General features: G+C 33.0%; 1 protein-coding gene across 2 annotated transcripts in view; it reads right to left on the reverse strand.

Annotated features, from left to right (window-relative positions):
• Nucleotides 1-310: 310 nt before the first annotated feature.
• Nucleotides 311-23,793, reverse strand: part of LOC139527319 (uncharacterized) — a 44,075-nt gene continuing 20,592 nt past the window's right edge. For both annotated transcript variants that reach the window (XM_071322682.1, XM_071322683.1), the window contains exons 14-24: nt 23,335-23,480; nt 21,174-21,287; nt 18,246-18,337; nt 14,963-15,086; nt 13,267-13,451; nt 11,021-11,102; nt 6,300-7,283; nt 5,765-5,850; nt 3,019-3,148; nt 1,931-2,115; nt 311-665 (exon numbers count right to left, since the gene is read on the reverse strand). In XM_071322682.1, coding sequence (XP_071178783.1) covers nt 576-665; nt 1,931-2,115; nt 3,019-3,148; nt 5,765-5,850; nt 6,300-7,283; nt 11,021-11,102; nt 13,267-13,451; nt 14,963-15,086; nt 18,246-18,337; nt 21,174-21,287; nt 23,335-23,480 — 2,218 coding nt within the window. In that variant the 3' untranslated portion in view covers nt 311-575. The remainder of the gene's footprint in view (nt 666-1,930; nt 2,116-3,018; nt 3,149-5,764; nt 5,851-6,299; nt 7,284-11,020; nt 11,103-13,266; nt 13,452-14,962; nt 15,087-18,245; nt 18,338-21,173; nt 21,288-23,334; nt 23,481-23,793) is intronic.

Genomic DNA, 23,793 nt, shown 5'->3' on the forward strand with positions numbered 1-23,793 from the left:
GATCAAAGATAATTTTCAACTGTGTGCTAATTAGTAATAGGGCGTTTTGAATATATTATGATCTCTACCCGGAATGCATCACATAACATTTTGCCATTGATTGTTGTTGCTAGTAATAGCAATCTCGTTCAAATCCCGTCTCAATCATAGTTAAAAGTTGGGAGAAAACGTGATAGCTTTACTATATAGCGGGTTACACACTTGTCTATATAAGATACCAGATTTTGACAGTTAACGTCTTCAAGGATGTTTAATGTCGATGAGCACATTGTGGTATGGTACAATAAGATTATTTTACACAAAGAAAACATTTGTTGAATGCAAATTGTTTTTTTATTAGTTTTAAATACACTTAATATGATATTCGTCTCTAAAAAATAGATGCACGAAGAAAAATGTCATTAAATACTAAAAACACTGTTTGTTGTGACTAATGGTTTTTAGTATACATAATCCGATATAAAAAAAAATAATTAAAAGAAGATTTTCGGGCAATATTAGGTACATTTCTACCTATAACAGATAACAAAAAATGTGATAACGTCAGTTCACACAATATGGAGAAGTGTTACAAGCTAATTACAAGAACCGGTACACAATGTTATATCATCAATTGCAATATCACCGTTATTACCAGCTCTTCCTTTCGAAGCCTCGATATCAATCTGAAAAAAAAAATTTCAATATAGAAAATACTGTTGCGAGAATTTTGTTCAGGTTTACAAGTATTTAAAAAAAATGCCAATCACACTATATGTTCTTTTGAATGAATACATTTTATGTTATTTTTGTTTTTGTTTCACACAAATAAGTCATTCACGTGTTTTGAATTTTTCAGTTAGTAGTTAAATGCAATTGATATCTTACATTCTGATTAGTTTGAAATGTATTTGCGTACTTTATTTGGAAAATTATAGAATTATGACAAATTCACAATTTAACCTTGTTTTAATTGACACAAATTTAAAATTGAAGAGTCCAATTGTATGTATCATACGATAAAATCGTTTAGTAATGTTTGTTCCAATACATGGCTACATCAAGAGAGTAACCATAGTTTACCAAGTAAATAATATAATAGGTACTCTTTTAAGTTCGTTGATGAGTTACTGTTTGAGCTTTTGAAAAGAGAGTTTCCGTTTTAATGTTTCCTTGGAGTTTTGTATTTTTGTTATTTTATCTCTTAATGTCTCGCTATGCATACAATTAATTTTGTTGCATGCGTCAATGATAAATCGTGCTACACAAGATGTCGTCTTTCATACATTCACCCTATTATAAAGGGCAAACGTGTCATCAACGAACGTAGATAAACAGTTTATATTCATTAGTGTCACTATTAAACTTTTAAGAGCCATAATTCTCCTTAACAACTGAAGTAAAAATCGTCAACCCCGTTAATGAACTGCACTTTCTTGCCATCTAAAACATAACCAATCCACAAAGCATTGGTGTGATAACTCTGAATTCATTTCATGAAAATTGCCATGTTCTAATCAATCAAAAACCATATAATACTAATTCTGACAAACAAAAGTGGAAATCATCGACATAGAACTTGACATCAATCGTAGTATTTGAAACAACATGTAACAGCGCATTTAAGAGCAATGTGTGAACAGTTAGAAAGTTATCACATGAAAAAACTTGCAGCTGCATGTCCGTCTGTTCAGCAAATGTATTCCCTACTTAGAACCCGAATCTTCGGTCAGGAGGGATTTCTAGGCCAGAAGCCCTAGATATAAATTTCAAACCCAAACTGATTTTAAAATAATGCCATCGACGAGTTTTATGTTTGAGCTCAGTGCATATTATAATAAGTTCACGCAATCTCAGTGCAACTTTACAAACAGACAAATGAATGTGTATTTAAAGTTTACTCTGGTGGGAAAATGTGAAGGAAGAACTGATGTTCTGATTATATACTTACAACAATGCCTTTCACTGTATTACCAGTTATATCCACACTAGCTTGCATCCATTGATTTCCTTGATTTCCAGACCTAGTCCAAGGATGGGACCACCAGCCCGCGCTGCGAGATTGTGAGTACACTGATAGATACCCGATATGTTGACCATACATGTGATAACAAAATCTGAGGCAATACGAAGACGCTGAAATAATCACAATAATTATTCGACAAGTGAGATATGTAAATTATGGTTGTTGGAACCAAACTGTAATATTTATATATATGTACTTGATTATCAAAACAATTGAAATATGAAGTTATACAAATGAACAGGGAAATTATAGAACCTTTGTGAGCAACTCACATGACAAAATGATTTTTATAAGGATACGCCATGGACACTTATTTCATTTACGATATAGCTTTTACTTACTTTTTTGCACTAATATAGTTTTTTTTGTCGTCTGAATTACATGCTTATAGGTAGCATTGCTAAGGGAGAAACTATTGTGAATGCTAAAATTTGTAAAAGTAAACCATTATAGGTCAAAGAACGGTCTTTAACACAGAGCCTTGGTTAACACCGAACAGCAAGCTATGAAGGGGCCCAACATGACAAGTTTAAACTCAAAGAACAGATAGCAGATGACAACCATGCTGCTACAATTGACAAGCAACATTAGGGTCAAAGGGGGAAAATAAAAAAATCCACTGCATCGGAAATAAAGATATATAGTATCTGTTGATTTTAGATCGACGACCGTATATAAATAATATTAAGAATGGAAATCGGGAATATGTCAACGTGACAACAACCCGACCACAGATCAAATAACGAACGTAGACAATCAATTGGTCTTCATCACAGTAAAAACCCTCTAGCCCCGACACAGACCATTATCTTGCATAGTACAAAAGCATAAACCTGAAGCACGAGGATGCACTCTACTGTCTTCACGCGGCACTAAAGACAACACGAAAGATAGTTACAAGAAAACAATAGTGCAGTTGGATACTGAAATAATTAAAAAATACTAATGAAAGACCTGTTAAACAATTTAAGGTAAAATCATAACATATATAAATAAATGTTTTTAATACTTACAGAACAGGTTAGTATTCTTTGAGCGCAAAAATGCCACAAAGTCCTGTCCTTGACCATTAACCTCAATATAGGCATATTGGGTACCATTGTGTGCAGACGAAGGACCAGTGTTTGGGGTAGATGTTGATCCCTGTATTGCAATGACATTTATAATATGAAAAATAAAATTGTATTTGTTTGTTGTCATGTTTTACAGTTCCCTATTTGGTGTGTCGTTCACACGCCTCTTTGATGTGTCGTTCACACGCCTCTTTAATCTTCACACGATTACTTGTTCAATACAAGAATACATTTCAGCGACTGATACTTTGTTCGACATAAGAAATCATTTTATTGATTGCTATAACACAATACTTTGTTCGACAAGAACATATTTCAGTGATTATTATGCCACAATAATGTAATTTTGGATGTAACGCGTCCTCTGATTGGCTGATGTTGTTATGTGTATCAGCTCATAGACATAATTTTGTCATGTGATCGTGACGTCGTCAACGTTTTTTCGTGATTTACGCCGGTTAAAATGAAATTTTGAATTCAATTATAAGGAATGACTGTAATATTTTTTTGTCTATTCAAAATAACAAACAAAATGTGTTGCACACTTATAAATAACCCGCTAACACTCGTTATTTAGTGTGCACCACACTTTTGATGTTATTTCTTCATAGACAGAAAAATGTTACAGTCATTCCTTTAGTACGTACGTTGTTCATCACAAGACAACATTTCAGTAATTGCTATAACACAATAATTTGTTCGTCATTAGAAAATATTTCACTGATTGCTATAACACAATACTTTGTTCGTCATTAGAAAATATTTCAGTAATTACTATAACACAATACTTTGTTCGACAAGAAAAAAATTCAGCAATTACTATAACAAAATACTTTGTTCGACAAGAAAAAGATTCAGTGATTGCTATAACAAAATACTTTGTTCGTCATTAGCAAATATTTCAGTAACTACTATAACACAATACTTTGTTCGTCATTAGAAAATATTTCAGCAATACTTTGTTCGACAAGAAAAAAATTCATTGATACTATAACACAATACTTTCTTCTACAAGAAAACATTTCATTGATTACTATAACACAATATTTTGATCGACAATAAAATATTTCAGTAATTGCTATAACACAATACTTTGTTCGTCATTAGAAAATATTTCAGCAATACTTTGTTCGACAAGAAAAAAATTCATTGATACTATAACACAATACTTTCTTCTACAAGAAAACATTTCATTGTTTACTATAACACAATATTTTGATCGACAATAAAATATTTCAGTAATTGCTATAACACAATACTTTGTTCGCCATAAAAAAGTATTTCAGTGATTGCTAAATAGCAATACTTTCTGTATTATCTGATTTCGATACCAACTTGTTAGCACTTTTCGAAATTACGTCTCATATTGAGAATTTAATTGTGTTTTCAATGTATGCCATTAGCTGTACAAGACAATAAGTTGTCTTATAATGAAACATTAAGCTAAAGCTGGCAATGAGATTGAGACCGAGAGCATGTGAATAAGAAAAAAAAAATGATTACTAATTTTTTAAATATGAATTTGAACTTGGTGAAAAATATTTGAACAATTTCTTTCTTTAACATTAGAATCAAGATTATCATCATGGGTCAGGAATAACTATTATTACTCTAATATCAACTCAAATTGACACATTTAGAAATTGTAGTTCATATGTATTTAAGGAATGATTGTAATATTTTTTCTGTCTATGAAGAAATAACATAAAAAATTTGGTGCACACTGAATAACGCGCGTAGCGGGTTATTTAACAGTGTGCACCACATTTTTTATGTTATTTCGAATAGACAGAAATAATATTACAGTCATTTCTTATAATTTAATTCTAAATTCCATTTTAAACCGTAGAAATCCATGAAAAAACGTTGATGACGTCACGGTCACATGTCTAAATTATGTTTATGTGCTCATAACAAAATAACGTCAGCCAAACAGAAGACGCGTTACATCCAAAATTAAATTATAATTCTATTAGTTTGTTGTTTCGTTGGATTGTTACCTCATCGAAATGATAAACACCGTACATTTCCGACTATTCGTATTAACCGTATTCTGCGAAAGGACGTTATTTCTTTTAAAAGAAAACTGAAAAAAAAACCGAAAGCGGGATTAAAAGGTTTTGTTTACCAGCAAACTAAATAAATTGAAACTCTTTTATGTAGGATTATTATTACTTTTTAATATGTATTAACCGTATTCTGCGAAAGGACGTTATTTCTTTTAAAAGAAAACTGAAAAAAAACCGGAAAGCGGGATTAAAAGGTTTGGTTTACCAGCAAACTAAATAAATTGAAACTCTTTAATGTAGGATTATTATTACTTTTTAATACGTATTAACCGTATTCTGCGAAAGGACGTTATTTCTTTTAAAAGAAAAATGAAAAAAAAAACAAACCCGAAAGCGGGATTAAAAAGTTTTTTTTACCAGCAAGCTAAATAAATTGAAACTCTTTTATGTAGGATTATTATTACTTTTTATATCATTTTGGACAAGAATATCACAAGCCGATAATGTTATTGTATTACAATAAAAAAATCCATGCATTTATATTTTCGAAGAATGGCCAAGTTCATTAAAAGCAAGCAGTTGTTTCACATAAATGACACAACGATGACCACAAATCTAATCAAAATAGCAGAACTATGTGAATATTCATCATTAATTTGCTCCTAAATAAAACTTACTGATTTATCTAAAGTCCAGTTGAAGTCGTCGCCATTAGTATTTTCGAATGCACATGTTTGTCCTTGTTCAAATCCACATTCAATGACTGAAGAGAAAATAGGGCAGACATGACGTCTATATTTTGGTTTCATGCTACCCTCCACAGTATTCGATGAAGCAACTGTTTGACACCGAATAGTTAGCTCAATCAACACATTATATCTTGACCCGCGCCTTCATTATTTCTTTCATTTCAATATGTAAAAAATTGAGTTCAGATTAAATTACTATGAAAGTTGACGAGAACTGCTCGTTGATACATTTAAAAAAAAATCAAACTGACCATAATCTTCTTACAACGATTCACGTCTTTTGAATTAAAAATATCGAATACTCCGAAAAGGATAAAAAATATGCTGTATACACTATATGTGAACAATAATATCGAATGTCTCATGAAACGATTCAGAAGGAGAAGATACAAATGGCATAAGATGTTAAAAAAAATAATATTACACTACATCTACATTTCCCCTAGATTCCACTTCTTTATACCTTTGTCACATGTAGGAACAGTTGTCGTTGTGGTTCGAGTAGTTGTTGTAGTCGGAGTAGTTGTGATCCGAGTAGTTGTTGTGGTCGGATTAGTTGTTGTGGTCGAAGTAGTTGTTGTGGTTGGAGTGGTTGTTGTGGTCGGAGTAGTTGTTGTGGTCGGAGTAGTTGTTGTGGTCGGAGTGTTTGTTGTGGTCGGAGTAGTTGTTGTGGTCGGAGTAGTTGTTGTGGTCGGAGTGGTTGTTGTGGTCGAAGTAGTTGTTGTGGTTGGAGTGGTTGTTGTGGTCGGAGTAGTTGTTGTGGTCGGAGTAGTTGTTGTGGTCGGAGTGGTTGTTGTGGTCGGAGTAGTTGTTGTGGTCGAAGTAGTTGTTGTGGTTGGAGTAGTTGTTGTTGTAGGAGTAGTTGTTGTGGTCGGAGTGGTTGTTGTGGTCGGAGTAGTTGTTTTGGTCGAAGTAGTTGGTGTGGTGGGAGAAATTGTTGTGGTCGGGGTGGTTGTGGTTGGAGAAGTTGTTGTTGTCGGAGTAGTTGTTGTAGCTTGAGTAGTTGTTGTAGTCGGGGTAGCTGTTGTTGTCGGAGTAGTTGTGGTCTGCGTAGTTGTTGTGGATGGAGTGGCTGTTGTGGATGAAGTGGCTGTTGGGGTCGGAGTGGTCGTTGACGTTGGAATAGTTGTTGTAGTCGGGGTCGTTGTGGTCGGATTGGTTGTTGTAGTCGGATTGGTTGTTGTAGTCGGAGTGGCTGTTGTGGTCTGTGTAGTTGTTGTGGATTGAGTAGTTGTTATGGTTGGAGTAGTCGTTGACGTTGGAATAGTTGTGGTCGGATTGGTTGTTGTAGTCAGAGTTGTTGTGGTTGGAGTGGCTGTTGTAGTCAGAGTAGTTGTTGTGGTCGGAGTAGCTGTTGTGGTTTTCTCAGTTGTTGTTGTTGTCGAAGTAGTTGTTGTTGTCGGAGTAGTTGTTGTGGTCGAAATAGTTGTTGTTGTAGTTTGACTTGCTGTAAAATTCATAGCATTAAAGTGAGATTATTTTTTATCATAATAAAATCGGAATAAAAAATTAAAAGAAAAGCCCAAATAAGCAAAAAGAATTCCTTTTAAAAAGTTTCTTTGTATCTATTTTAGGAAAATTGCACTTACAGACTTTAACTTCGGTCAGAAGTGGTTTCACATTTTCGGTTATACTAATTTATTGAAAGATTTTGTCCTGCTGGTCTTTTCTTCTATTTAAAATATATATCTATTTTTTTTTAAAGCATTCAAAATTAAAATTGCTCTTTGAATTATTTGTGGATCTTGTCTTGCTCTTTTTGATGTTCAAATTTACTTCCTTTCTGTTATAATATTTGAGATAGAAAAAACAAGTAAAACTGCGAGCTACTGCTCACTGATGATACCCCCGCCGCAAGTGGATAATATTAATAGTGTAAAAATATGCAAGTGTTCGGTAAACAGGAAGTTGTCAAGTGATGAATCTGAAAACGCATCACACGGTATAGCTGACTTATAAAAATCCTGAAACCAAATTTCAGAAATCCTTGTATTGTAGTTCCTGAGAAAAATGTGACGAAAATTTTTAACTTGGTAATCATGTGTAAAATCATACAAGTGTTCGGTAAACAGGAAGTTGTCGAGTGATGAATCTGAAAACGCATCACACGGTATAGCTGACTTATATAAATCATGAAACCAAATTTCAGAAATCCTTGTATTGTAGTTCCTGAGAAAAATGTGACGAAAATTTTCAACTTGGTTGTCATGTGTAAAATCATACAAGTGTTCGGTAAACAGGAAGTTGTCGAGTGATGAATCTGAAAACGCATCACACGGTATAGCTGACTTATATAAATCCTGAAACCAAATTTCAGAAATCCTTGTATTGTAGTTCCTGCGAAAAATGTGATGAAAATTTTCAACTTGGCTATCATGTGTAAAATCAGACAAGTGTTCGGTAAACAGGAAGTTGTCAAGTGATGAATCTGAAAACGCATCACACGGTATGGCTGACATATATAAATGTTGATACCAAATTACAGAAAGGGCGGATGTGTAGTTCCTGAGAAAAATGTGACGAAAGTTTCATGGGACGGACTGACGGATGGACGGACGGACGGACGGACGGACGGACGGACTGACGGACTGACGGACGGACGGACGGACAGACAGAGGTAAAACAGTATACCCCCTTTTTAAAGCGGGGGTATAAAAATCTAAACAAAATCGGAATTGTTCTTGTTTATTCCTACAAGTAGTCGTCTGACAGTATAGTAGATCTCTTCATTTTGAACAGGTTTTCTCTTTCTGTAGCGGTTTTCACGTTTTAAAAGACGAAAGCGGCATTTTACCCCTATTTTTAGCCATATTTGCCATGCTTGTTTGCAAGTGTGGCAATCAGACACATTAGTTTTCAAATTTTAAATACCCAATGATGGTTGTGGCAAAGTTTGGTTAAATTTGGTCTAGTAGTTGTAGAAGAGATGATCTTTTTAAAAACGAACGACAATTAAGGAAAGGTGACGACGAAAGCTCACGCTGGCATTCGATTTAGACGAGGTTAAAGTATCAAAAAAATGCAGGTAGAAATCGGTTTTCTTTAAAAAAAAAAAGCCACACTTTTAAACATGACCTAGCATTCTGAAGGTATATCTCATGCAATACAATGCCACTTGTCAAACGACACCGATGATTTGATGAGTTGACACATTACATTGAGACAATGCCTTCAAGTTAATCATAAGGGATAGACTGATATTTGATATTAGAATGTCCAAGGGAAATAATAAAAATGTTGCCAATACAGTTAAGACATCCCACAAAAGTGTGGGTAACAGATAGAAGCTCCAAATTTATAGATTGAAACGTTTTAAAAAACGTTTTTAAAAATTTCAAAGACATTATCTATAATGTAAAAGGACCACAAAGTCTGTAGAACTAGATCAACTAGAAAGGAACTTACTAACTTATTAAAGGTACAGTTAATAATTATCCAATTTGTATATCGCAGCTTTTCGTAGAAAATATGGAAGCATATATATCTCAAACCATTAAATTATAAATCTAATTCAAACACATACGAGTAAAGTAACATGATAATGACGTTCCAGGCACATAACCGATTTTGTAAGCCTTTGTTTTGTCATTTCCAATCCTCAACTATTTATTTACCTCTAAATACAATAAACCTGAGATATAACAAATGAGATACAATATAGATTCGGTTATTGTGCATTCCCTCTAGATATGTTTGATGTATGCCCCTTTACTCTTGATTTATATGTAGGACTCTGAGGTGCGATGGGGACGCTGAAGTGCGATTGTCACGCTGGAGTGCGATGGTCTACGCCGAGGTGCGATGGTCCTTTCGCTGAAGTGCGATGGTTTTGTATGACGTTTGAATATTGTGACGTTTTCAAATACAGCGTTATAATAAAATCTCAAAATGCAGGCAGGAGCATAAGATGATTTGTAGCTGAAAGTTTCATGCGTACAAATAAACAGAAATAGAATGAAACGAACGATTCAAGTCCCGTTTTGAACATTGGGTGTCGAGGTTACCAAAATATGTAAATCAATGGGAACAAGGCGGCCAAAGGATAAGATGATCTTGGTCTCTAGATGAGCTAACCAGTGTTCGGAACTATAAAATATATGCCGGAAAAGTTTTGTACGACAAGTAAATGATCTTATTATTAATTATGACTTTTTTAAAAGTATCCTTCACAATAAATTGTGTTGACAACTGATAAGATAAAATTAATTATAAGCATATTTTTTCGTTATATCAAGTAACTTTATTGTGCTCACAGTAATAATCTTATGTAACGGGATAGGCGAAACAATCAACCAGAATGGTCTCAACTTGGTCATGAGTGGAGAAGTTGCTAATTACCCGCTATGAGTCAATCATAAAACAGTTATGGTATTAGACAAATGGATAACTGGGTGTTGTGAGCAATTTCTTAGATATGACATGACAAAACAATTTATTAGTATATTTGATAAATTAAGTTGAAACCCAGTGTTGTTTATCGCAATTAAACACGCAATATAAAGACATTTCTCGAAAATAACATCGGTGATTACATAATTTTTTTTCGCTTAAAATTCTGAAATAAGTATAATCTATCTTCATACAAAATTTCAATGATTTAGTATTATTAGACTAATAATAGATAGTGTGATTTCCCTTTAATCTCGGCCATCCATATAATAAAAGAAGATGTGGTATAAAAAATTTCTGACCCTTCACTGCTGTTATACATGTTAATATAAGCTGATGATTAGCATATTAAAAATTAAAGTCTTTGATTTAACCTGAACAGAAATAAAAACCCGATATCTCAAATGTGAGGCTAGCACGCTAACAACTACACCTCCATATTACATAAGATTCAAACTTCAGACCGTCGTATAAACAACGTCACAATTAGACCATCGCACTTCAGCGTACCCACCATCGCACTTCGGCGTACCCACCAAAGCACTTTAGCGTTTCTAACAACAAGTCTGCGTCACAATGTCATCATCGCATTTCAGCGTGTTAACCAACACACTTCAACGTAGACCATTGCACTTCAGCGTGACCATCGCGGTTTGGAGTACCATCGCGGTGCCGAGTCCTACTTGTACGCTAAAACAAGCATGGCAAACATGACAACATGGCTATATACTCCAGATGAGCTTTAAAAAGGATATATAGTTGGATACTTTTTTCTAATAACGCAGTCGTACTAACCACAGGTACCAGGAACCAAGAATATACCATCTAGAGCCATTTCTTTCATCCAATAAGGCCCAGAGGTTCCTTTAATTGTAATCTGTAAGGAATAATAATTCTGTCAAATGCTTTTACTATCGAATCTTCAGGCACAAGAAAGAATAGAAAAACCTCCAAGTGCATTTAGAAATAAAAGAATTCAAGGAGCTTGAATCGCTCACTCAGCGAGCAATATGCAACATTAAAATTTCAAACAGCATTTGCATATTGTGATCGCTAAATGAGATTGTTACAAGGTCTGATACGATCAGAACTCATTTATAAAATTGGGAAACAGCTTTTGGGATTCAATAGAAATTTGGAGGACATAGGATATGTTCATAATTTTTTTCTGTCTAAAGTCCAACTGTTTCTTTTTAAATAATTAACTCTTTCGAAAGTGGATACACTAGTCTTTTAATGGAGATAAATAAGGTTGAAGGGGTTAATTAATGACCGTGTTCCTTTAACTTATAAGTGTAAATCTTCGTAGTACACGAATGGCCCATCCGCACTATCATTTTGTATGTTTAGTAGACCGTGAGATTGGGAAAAAACTCTAATTAGGCATACAAATGAGGAAAAGCATAGCATAGGGACCATGTGTATTACGTTTCAGGTTGATTAGACTTCAACTTCATCAAAAACTATAACCTGAAGTGGGACAGGATCGAAGGGACGCACAGACCAGAAAACATGGGGCATTAAAAACACAAAATAAAAAACACAAAATATTTCGATTAATAAGACGAAAATACACAACGTGTTCATTAAACATTCATTATTCAGTGTGCAAGTCTTGTAAGGTATAAGCATTCCTACACGAATCTCTGATGACCATCCAGTTCAGATTTGTGTTGGTTTTAGAAAATATTTATAGAGTTTCAAAATTGGCTATCAACAATATTTCATGGATTAAAGGTAAACTTGATCCGTAAAATAAGTGAAGAGTTAAGCACTTTTCGGCAGCATTTAAGTATATTTACAGCTTTTCTATAAAACTCAATCAAATCACAATCTATATTAAACAGACTGAAACTCCGCCTATCAATTGTAAAACAATAACAAACATCCAAGCAAACTCCGCCTATCAATAGTAAAACAATAACAAACATCCAAGCAAACTCCGCCTATCAATAGTAAAACAATAACAAACATCCAAGCAAACTCCGCCTATCATTTGAAAAACAATAACAAACATCCAACCAAACTCCGCCTATCAATAGTAAAACAATAACAAACATCCAAGCCAACTCCGCCTATCAATAGTAAAACAATAACAAACTTCCAAGCAAACTCCGCCTATCAATAGTAAAACAATAATAAACATCCAAGCAAACTCCGCCTATCAATAGTAAAACAATAACAAACATCCAAGCAAACTCCGCCTATCAATTGTAAAACAATAACAAACATCCAATCAAACTCCGCCTATCAATTGTAAAACAAGAACAAACATCCAATCAAACTCCGCCTATCAATTGTAAAACAATAACACACTTCCAAGCAAACTCCGCCTATCAATTGTTAAACAATAACAAACATCCAAGCAAACTCCGCCTATCAATTGTAAAACAAGAACACACATCCAAGCAAATATAGCCGATCAAAGTTTTGTGTTGCATGTTTTAAAAGAAAAACTGTATTTGTTATGCTGTTTACCATTGTAGACGTACGTCTTGATGCGAATATCCAAGGTCAATAGCCTTTGTTTAATTTCGGCCTCATTTTCTCTCTTTTAATTGTTTTAAATTATCATCCCAGGGTTGTTTATATCATATCATGCAGTGTAACTTTAATTTGTTCATTATAAAAGGCCGTACGGCGACATTTGGTAATGTTCTAATTTCCTTATCCGTTTATGTTTGATGAATAGTTAGCTCATAGGCAGTTATATACCACATATCTTTTTTTATACTATTTAAAAGCCTTACGAGTAACACATCTTTATAATTGAAAGGGAAGTAACATTTTACGTACCTTCAAATTGTCAACAGCTGGTATGTCTATTTTTTTTATATCATATCATGCAGTGTAACTTTAATTTGTTCATTATAAAAGGCCGTACGACGACATTTGGTTATGTTCTACTTTCCTTATCCGTTGATGTTTGATGAATAGTTAGCTCATAGGCAGTTATATACCACATATCTTTTTTTATACTATTTAAAAGCCTTACGAGTAACACATCTTTATAATTGAAAGGGAAGTAACATTTTACGTACCTTCAAATTATCAACAGCTGGTATGTCTATTTTTTTTTGTAACCATACTTTGCTCTGACTACCCGTTCGGCTAAACAATGACGTTACAATACCAGTACTGTCAGTCATTGTAATCTGTAGTGTTCCCATCTCATATGCTGGAGAACTGTACATATGATACCAGAAAGACAAACATCGCGCGACCCCTATCAAGCAAAAAAGTCAAAAAGTTCATTGAGAGTAATATTGATGCAAATCAATAAAAAGTAAATTCTATCCAATCTGATTAATTCCTAAGATTATTATAATTATTAATACATAAACACACATGTATTTGTTAAATAAAATCTTATAAGGCAAACAATGGCAATCGTATAAAAAGTCATCAATACTTATCTTAATTAATAAACATAAATAACAGGATTGATATTTTATAGGTCAAACGCGCGATTCGTCTTTAAAAGCCTCATCATTGAAACTATATTCAAAGAAATATATAAAGATTATAAACGCCAAATAAGTACAAAGTTGAAGAGCATTTAGGATGCAAGTAACAATATGTATTCTCTTTTGATTACATAACCACCATTACAAAATACAATATTTAAATTCCTTGTCAGTTTTTGAATTGTAACGAAAATTATCCGAATCTCCGAAGTCTATCTAATCTTACTCTTTCCTCAAGTTTAAATATTTGAAATGAGGATAATTTCACCACAATTTAAAGGTGCTCTATCGAAAAGAACAAAAACCCACTGAATCTTAATTTAAAACAGATAACACCGTCTATAAAAAGATCACCAGAAAATAACTGATATGATTTTTGATAATACATGATTTGTTATAGAACTTTTTAATATTGTCCGTTAATAAATTTTGAAATTACAAAGGAACTAAAGTTGTCAACGCCTTTGTTAATTTTAGATTTATTTGGCTCTTTTTATGTCCTTTTGGTTATGAATCCCTGCTCTCGAGCTGTTTCGTCTCTTATATTACTTGATTTATGTCACTTGACCGGGCGGGGTTTAACCGGTTCACTTAATAAAGACCAGTCCAACTATAGACATGAGTTTTGGGACACAATCATCAATGAATTATTATTTATCCCAGATTATACACTCAGTTCTTTTGTTAATCCATTTGGTGACGCTGATAGGTGATTATAAATCAATAATAATTAAAACGGCTATCAACCTTATTGCACATATCATCAAATAGACTGTCCCTATGCAAATTAAAACATATGCACCGCTCGATCAGTTAAAATAACATAGGTAATATTACCAATGTTATTTCAACTGATCGGGCGGAGCTTACGTTTTAATTTGCATAAGGACAGTCTATTTGAAAATGTGTGTGATAAGGATGATTGCCGTTATAAGTATTACTGATTTCTAATCACCTATCAGTGTCATCAAAGGAATTTACAAAACAATGACTGGACACTTCATTGATGAATTTAACCTAAAACACCTATCTATAGATGGACTGGTTTATTGTGAGCGAATCGGTTATACTCCGCCCAGTCGAGTGAAATAAATCGAGTAATACATTGGCTTTAATAAAATTAATGAAATTTATTATATTATGTTTCAATTAGTCAATATCATCTATTTAAATTTTCTTCGTTTACCGAGACTTATGCTTTTACAAGAATTTTACCTGTCAACTAACAATCGAGCAAAATAAAAACAATAATAGTATTTAGAGCTCTCACTTGGAAAAGATATATTAGTTGACATAACTGCATCCTCAGCCACTGGCGATTCCCATTTATGCACTGTATATAAATATACAAATCCTTCTTTTGCGCCACCAGGATAACCAGTACCAACTGGACCCTGAAGAAAAGTGGAATGTTTTTAGACTAGGGAAAGAAATAAAACTATTTTCAGTGACTGAACTCGAACTAAACTAAATTACTTGAAATGTCTGTTTTATAAAGGCAGATACCCATTAGTAAAACTTGCGTACAGGGTTCTTCAATTGTGCATACATAGCAACAAAGATTATTTTCAAAAACAAATATAATATTTACAGAGTGGGCGAATAGAAAATTGTCAATGAACCATGCATCCGACCATAAAATTGACAATAGCTACGATTTTGACTGTAACGTTACGCACGCTGTTCCTACAACCTCTAGGATTTGTAACACAATCTTCGTAATTTCCTCCGCAAAAAAAAAATGTTAGCAAACACGAACCACTATTAAAACAAATTCAATATATGTTTTAAATTATGTTTTATAGCTCTTGATCATATACTAAGTAATATCTAGTATATTTGAGGATTAAAATAACAAAGCTATGTGAAAAAAACGGATGTCCAACGTTACATTTATGAAAAACTGTTTTGACTCTTATGTAGAGTGATCATATTTCTTATTCTCTGATCTTCCGGAAACTTGGCAGGCACAACGGCATGTGTCGGTTCTTTGTGGCGTAAAAGCCGTTACTTTGCCAAATTTCATTTGACTCGGTGGCCGCATATTAAGCTGGAATAAGAAAAATGTCCAACGACGTTTTTCGGTAACTTAACGACTGGAAGTGAATTTTATAAGTAGATATAGCGGAAAACGAATAAAAAGAGTAAGACAATAATAACATCTACCAAAAGTACAAATATTTGCCTCATTGTTCGTGAGTTCAAATATTGCAGATTTTCTAAAATCTTCTTTACACAGTCGTTTTTCAAGCGGTAGCCATTTTGTCCAAGTTGATATTTCATTTTTCAAAGCAGTTAACGCGTATTATTTAACTGATATTTCAATAAGTTATTTATAATTGATCAAAACAAAAATTAGATACACGAAGAGTACAAAATGCCAACATTCTTTTCTTATTAACTACATATTTGGGTCTTAAAGGAATATATTTTTTCAACACATTACAAAACGGTAGCCATTTTGTCCAAAAGTTTAAAAACGTCGAAAAATCCGAAAAACGTTAATTTCCGACGTTACATGTCCTAAAGTTTCAATTAAATGTTCATGATAATTTGGAAAAAAAGATGTTGATAGCTGCCAAAAAAAAAGAATAGTGCATGTTGCTACATGTATAGGCTCTGGTCGGGAAATAGATTCGACACAGGTTAAATTTTGCAATTTTTATTGATCGTTTATAGCTTTTACCGATTTATTTAAAAGAATCGTGAAAAGGGAAATTCAATCTCATTACATGAACTTCGTTCAACTTTTGCAAAGACAAATTGGAAACACCAAGACAATCCTCTAAATGTAAAATGCGAATTTTAATTTATGTTGCGGAAGGACTACGAAAATTCGAAATAGATCATTTAAAGTCGTCACTTCAGTAAGGTGCATTCACCAATTATATTAAAAGGCTTAATACAAGTCCATGGAATGTTTTACTTCGCAATTTGTCCTGCAATTCATGTTATAAATGACAGCAATTCCTGTACTACATGTACAAGCGAAGCCGGAACTTTTCGTCAATATTAACTTGAACATTACTTGCGACAGTAAGCACTGTATTTTTAGGTGAAATAACTTTAAAGGTAAACATTATTAAATCGATTTCCACAACTTGAGGTAATTTATGATAAAATGATATCACAAAAAGAACAGAACCAGAATCAACCAAAAGCATATAAAAAAACCCGAATAAAACTTATATATAATAAAAATTAATCAGTCAAAAACCCTCTTTGACGCCGCATTTTTAGTGTAACGTCGTGTTGTAGGATACAACGTTTGTATAACACACCATAGATACTTGCTAAATACCTATAGGAAGATGTAGTATGAGTGCCAACGAGACAAATCTCCATCAAAGTAACAATATATAAAAGTACTAGCAAGACATTTATTAGGCATCAACTGACTAGTACTAGCTACGTCTGAATCGACCTTTGATATGACATCAGTTGGAAATCAATTGTTCAATGAATCATAATATTTAGTGTGTGTAATGTTTCATAAAAAAGCAAACATAAGCAGCAATAAGGCAAAGATGTGCAAAAACTCGTCCTTATACAGGTTACACGATGCTATACATTCTTTTCAATGATATAAAATTTGCCAAAATATAGGAACAATAGCATAGGAAGAACATTGATTCCATGCACGTCTATTTTCATCGGGATCTAAATCTCATATCGGAGGAACATGTTCAACGCTTTTTCGGAGTTCATGTCGATTGTAAGAAAGCTACCATCCACAAATTCGCAGTAAGTGTTGATATCTTCCTTGCCTGGTTAATCGTTTACTCTGAAACTCTTGTAAACCTTTTAAGAATGTTAAAAGTTTAAAGTTGAAGGTGAATCAAATTTGTTGAACGTGTTTAGGGCAGCTAATACCGCTTTAAAACTGGTTTGCTGCATTTTAATAAAAAATGAAAGTAATTCAAAGATAATTTAAATAATCCAACCACATACGTCTTAGTAAACATCTAAATAGTGTTCATGTTCAGGTTTTAATAATATGGATGCAAAAATATGGTACACAACCTGATCAAGTTAGTGGTCATCCTTTTTTAACTGATATGTGCAAGTCTTATATATTGATTTTCAATTTATTACTTATGTCCGGTCTCAATAAGGAAAGTTGGGTCTGGTTTTAACCACTCATCAGTTTTTGACTGTATACAGTCTGGGTCTCTAATTAGTTAGGTATCAGAATTATAATGTTATACACAAGACGCGTTTCGTCTACATGAGACTCATCAGGGACGCTCATATCAAAGTAGTTATAAAGCCAAACAAGTACAAAGTTGAAGAGCATTAATCAATAAACAATGTGCTGTTATCTGTTCTTTATGTGTATGTCTGTTTCTACCTAGGGTGTCAGTAGTTGGTTGATGGAATATTCTCTTGTAAGAGCTACTATGTTTACAATATTTAGCTATCAATCGATAAACGTATTGCCTATCTTTATTCAAAGAATTATTAATATAATGTTCGATTGTATTTAAAACGTCACAGGCTTTAATTCGAATAAATGAACAAAATTTATAAACAATACTGATATGTTTACTCACTGTTTTTGTCTCCCAGTTAAAATCATCATCAGTGGATTGATCAAACATACAGTAACGATCAATCTCTGCAGTACACTCGAATATTGAATCAACTATAAAACAAAATAAACATATATATCTAGACCGAAAGATAAAATATGTTTTAGAATATGGCATAATTGTAAATTGTTTTAAAACCATGCAGCTGTAGCATTATATATTTTGTGTTCAGGTTGTAATGTTTATAATTTGTACAGAAATTATGTGCAAGTAATCAGTGTTATATGAACTGTTTAACACAGATAGTTGCAGCAATAATTCAGTCTTCTGTTTCGCCTATTTTTGTCATTTCTGGCTTGGTCCTTATAGCCACTATTAACAAAGCGAACTGTTCGTCTTTGTACCTAATCTATGTCGTGTATGATTAGCGAGAGTCCCATACCGGGGAAGCATATTCAAGAGTTGGTCTTACTAAGATGAGGTTAGCTTTTGTTGTTGGAATACATTACCCATGTTTATATGGAAGAAGCAAAGTGTTTTGAAGATTTTCTTGTTGATGTGGTTTGTCAAGATGAGGTCTTTACAGATGGTGAGCTAAATGTATTTTCAAATTCCTTCCTTTAATTCTCGATTTTGACCACACCGGAAGATACATCAATCGACGTATCATGAGCAACATAACTGATGCCACGTGTGAAGCAGGATGTGCTTAGTCCTCCACAAAAGACATCTACATACATCAATTGACGTATCATGAGCAACATAACTGATGCCATGTGTGAATCAGGATGTGCTTAGTCCTCCACAAAAGACATCTAAAATCTCACCCAGTTTTGGGTGATTTCGTGTTGCTGAGTTTTCTATGTTGTGTCTTGTGTGCTCGTCTTGTTTTCGTCATCATTCGTTTTATTTTGCCTAATTAATGCCAAATTAATGCCAGTTACTTGTCTTACGAGTCTTCAATATATAAGTATCTGCTGCATTTTTGTCATATAGTTCATAGGGTTAAAGGGAAATCCATTAAGAGTTTCGGACATACAAAATTAATAATATTTTTCGCCTCTTTTGTGGTTGACAAATGCATTTAAAGATATATTATACACATTTCCTGACAGTGTTAATCTCCTTTTCACGAATGTGAAGTAACAATTTAAACTATTTACTGTCTTTGTAATAACATGAGCAACACGACGTGGACATGATCCACTTACCCTTTCCGGAGCATCTGAAAGCCATCCAAGTTTTTGGTGGGGTTTGTGTTGTTGTCCTCCTAAGTGAGATATTTTCTTCTCGTATCTTAGTCAATATGATGAAATTTGATTCGACTGTCGTACAAATGTGATGTTTAGCGCTTTTAAACCGGGTTTAATCCACCATTGTTTTTCATTTGAGAATGCCTGAACCAAGTCAGGCATATGACAGTTTTGTCCATTCGTTTGAAGCGTTCTATCAATTAATTTTGCCATTTGATATATTTGAAAATGCCTGTACCAAGTCAGGAATATGACAGTTCTTGTCCATTCGTTTTTGATGCGTTTTGTTATTTGATTTTGCCATGTGATTATGGACTTTCCCAATTGATCTTCCTCTAAGTTCAGTATTTTTGTGATTTTACTTTTTGATTAGGAATTTTCCGTTTTGAAATTTTTTCGGAGTTCAGTATTTCGTGATTTGACTTTTTAACTGATTTTATCGTCCATATTTTAACAATAAAATAACATATCGATAAGTTAATCAAAAGTATATAATCTTATTACAATGTAACTACAACATTTAAGAAAAATGACATCTCATGGAATAATATAACTGTTTGTGTTTTACTTCGTGGAAAAGGGTGATTCCTATAAGATATAAACGCTAACACAAATGTCTTGATATAATATGGGAAATATCGCTAGTATCATGAGTCGTTTATATATATATATATATATATATATAAAATGACTGAATAAATAGTCAACGATAAATCTTACGGGGCGATGGATCATATAACTATGATTCAGAACACTATAAATATAATATATAACAAGTCTAAAAGGGTACAACATCACAATAAAACAAACAAACAATAAAACGAACAATATGTTAGATATTTCGGATAACAGTTATCCTTCCTCGGTAATAGCACGATGTTAAATGAATCATGTCAAAATATTCAAATAAGGACACTTTCAAAATCTTACAATTTATACAATAAAAGCGACGCTGGTACAATTTAAAAATTTCCAAACACGGCGCAAAGACTTCAAAGATATGCCAAAATAAAAATAGTTATTTGCGATGTGTACTGGCACACCTCTAAATTTCCATAGATGGTGACAGTTGAAATGTTGAAAACACTGCGTGGAAATACAGTCCCAATAAACAGTCCTGACCGACATAAGCTGGTATAATATTTAAAATATGTCAACGGTAGAGCAATTGCAACAGAGACTGCGTATTTAAACATCCCAAATATATAGTAATTTGATGATAAGAAAATGGAGTAATACATTTTTACTAAGGGTAAGTAATTGAACGTGGCTGCGTATTTGCACATCCCTGCCAACTGTAATTAAAACTTGTATAATTAAAGAAAATCCTGAAAAGTGTAAGAGTCCAGTACGGAAGCCGGAGTTACCATGGTTACTGAACACAAGTGATGGCAGGAAAATTAGTGATGGTCGGGAAAATGAGTGATCTTTCTATGTTTTTTCATTAATGCCCTCTGGGGAAACTGTCCTGAGCTTTCTTATCCAAAAATTTTCCCGAGCAAGTCTGTCGGCCTTTGACCAATCCTCGTTGTGATCTATGATGGTGATGGTAAGTTCTTTTTTAAATCAGCTTGGGCGTGCCCATGTGATCTCAATTGGCGACTTAAAATTATATATATATATATATAATTGCAGTAATACGATATCATGTTTATAATGACTTTGTATAAAATACAATGGTATGTTTATTTCAAACCTGAGGGTACGTCGCAGTTTGTTCCAATAAATCCCTGGGTGCATGTACAGGTATAGTTGTTTGAATTCATTGGACTGTAACACGAGCCATGGAGACACGGACTTAACTCACATCCTATAAATAATAATAACATTTATAGATATCTTTGATTATTGTAATGAGTGTTAAAAAACTGCTAGATATTCACATTCAAAAATTGAAATTTGTTAGATTATCATGCCATTAGTAATTATACCACAAATATTTATCGTGGTATATCTTATTGTTGACCGAAACACCGACTGTAAAATAAATAACCAAAAATACAAATCATTTTTAACACACACTTGTTTATTCGCACGGAATGCAGTAGTGTTTGTCATTTCATTTATAATCCAATTTAACATGTGTCAACCAAACTGAAATGAAATATCTAAAATCAGCATACTTATATCGACATGCAATAACCTACTATGAAAGCTAACCTGAGACTTTCCAAAGGGTAGCTGACACACGCATCGTTATATATATAATAGCAATCAATGGTACTGTCGTATAAGTGAGAGGTTTACTGCTTTAAAACCTGATTCAATCCACCATTTTCTACATTTGAGAATGTACAAGGTCAGGAATATGACAGATTTTGTCCATTGCTTTTGATGTGTTTTGTCGTTTGGGTAGGCCATTTGAATAGAGATTTTCCGTTTTGAATTTTTCTCGGAGTTAAGTATTTTTGTTATTATACTTTTTGCAAGAGTTTACGGATGCGGATATATTAAGTTTATTGCGATTACCAGATTCGCATACATCTGATCTTTTTCGAGAAAATGGTGAGTTAAACCGGCTTCATAATTTTACATATTAATTGGATTAGATGTGTTAAGAAAGAGATACACCTACCACGAAGATGATAGACATCATTATCGATGCAAAATGTTTAGTGTAATGTTTATCAAATCACAAATGCATTAAAAGCTTAGTGAACCTTTGGATCATGCCTTTAATTATTACACTAACAGTTTGCATTGTAACATTGTTTATTTCTTATATATAATGAGTACATTTCAAATATTATTTCATAGAAATTAATGTAAATGTATCATTTTATATTCCTTCGCGTTATAGATTTATTTTTACCCCAGTTGTAAATATATTCAGCAAATTTGTTTTAGCAAGATATATATTAGTATAGCTCCGCTAGATTGGGGTGTTATTTTAAACATGGCTTTAACTTATCAGATTTCAAGATTCTAGCTTTATAAAACAAATGTTTAGAAATAAATCGTAAACGATTAAGCGCTGATCGAATCTAAATATACCCCTTTTTCTTTATTTTCCCTTTTTATGTCATTCTCATTTTGGAGTTTATGAAAAACCAACTAAACATTATAATCATCACACTTTCCAACAACTAAGATTGTCGATGTAATTATAATGAGCTTTTACTTTACAAGTATTTACTTCTACATTCTACATTCTACATTCTAATACTATACGGTTTGACATACCGGATAGAACACCATACATATTCTCAGAAATTTAAAGCCTCATTTATTTGCAGTCAATTCTGCAGGTTGGATGCAACTCGCCAAATGAGGAGTTATTCCCAAAAAGAGTAACAACCACTCACCTGATTTATCATTTAGGAGTTCCATTTTTCTTCTACTTTAAGTGGCACACCTCCATAAAAATTAATAGGCATATCTTGATTTACTACGGAGTTACCAGCCTATGAAAACTTCTAAATACTGGTTTAAGCTACTTACTTAAAAAACATAATAAGAATACAAACAAATTTGGGAGAAGTAATTCCATTTTATATAAAGTGCCATTTTAAGCAAAAATACCAATTTTATGAAAAGTTTGTTTTTATAACGCTATCAAATTATTACTCAAATGAGGGATTGTTTATCATTTTGGGAATAATTCCTCGCTGGCAGGTTTTCACCTACCTGTTCAGGGCATCCCCTAACACAATACTAGTAAAACTAATATGTAATAAATACAAGCTGTAGCTTTTAGTTAATCTTATATACTATGATACACATATCCATTTTATTCTAATTTTAAACAACATGATATAAAGAAACGAATTGCCTTCTTTAAAAAAGTAAACAACTTGACGGCAGTTACAAAAACATTACACGACACTTATATATGGTTATATATACTTTTAACCGACCTGTTCCAATTGATTCTAATGTTATATTGAAACCACGGGAAGCAGCCTTATCACCTCCTTTAAGGCTGTCAAATTTGATGATCATTGTATTCATTTCTCCGTCGTAGGATGTATCCCAGACTTCATGGTTCGAAGTACCGCATCGCCTAAAAATAACCACTATGCATCAGCATAATAACTTTGGAAAATTGTAGTCTCATTTGTTAAACAATTTGTCATAAAATGTCAGGCAATTACCAGCAGAAGTTTAAACAATTGCAATGATCATGAAAGTTTTAAGATCAAAACGTAGGTTACAACATAATGTGCACACGTATAGCAGTCTAAACAATAAGTATTTGACTGCCACTGTGTTATGCTTCTTTGTAAGATTCTCTTTGAAAATGTGTAAGTTTGAATATCTATATAATTTCACTGTTATTTTAATTACAAGCAATTTTTTCTTATATGACTTTGTTT

This window comes from Mytilus edulis, chromosome 6 (genome assembly GCF_963676685.1).
Source record: "Mytilus edulis chromosome 6, xbMytEdul2.2, whole genome shotgun sequence".
Lineage (NCBI taxonomy): Eukaryota > Metazoa > Mollusca > Bivalvia > Mytilida > Mytilidae > Mytilus > Mytilus edulis.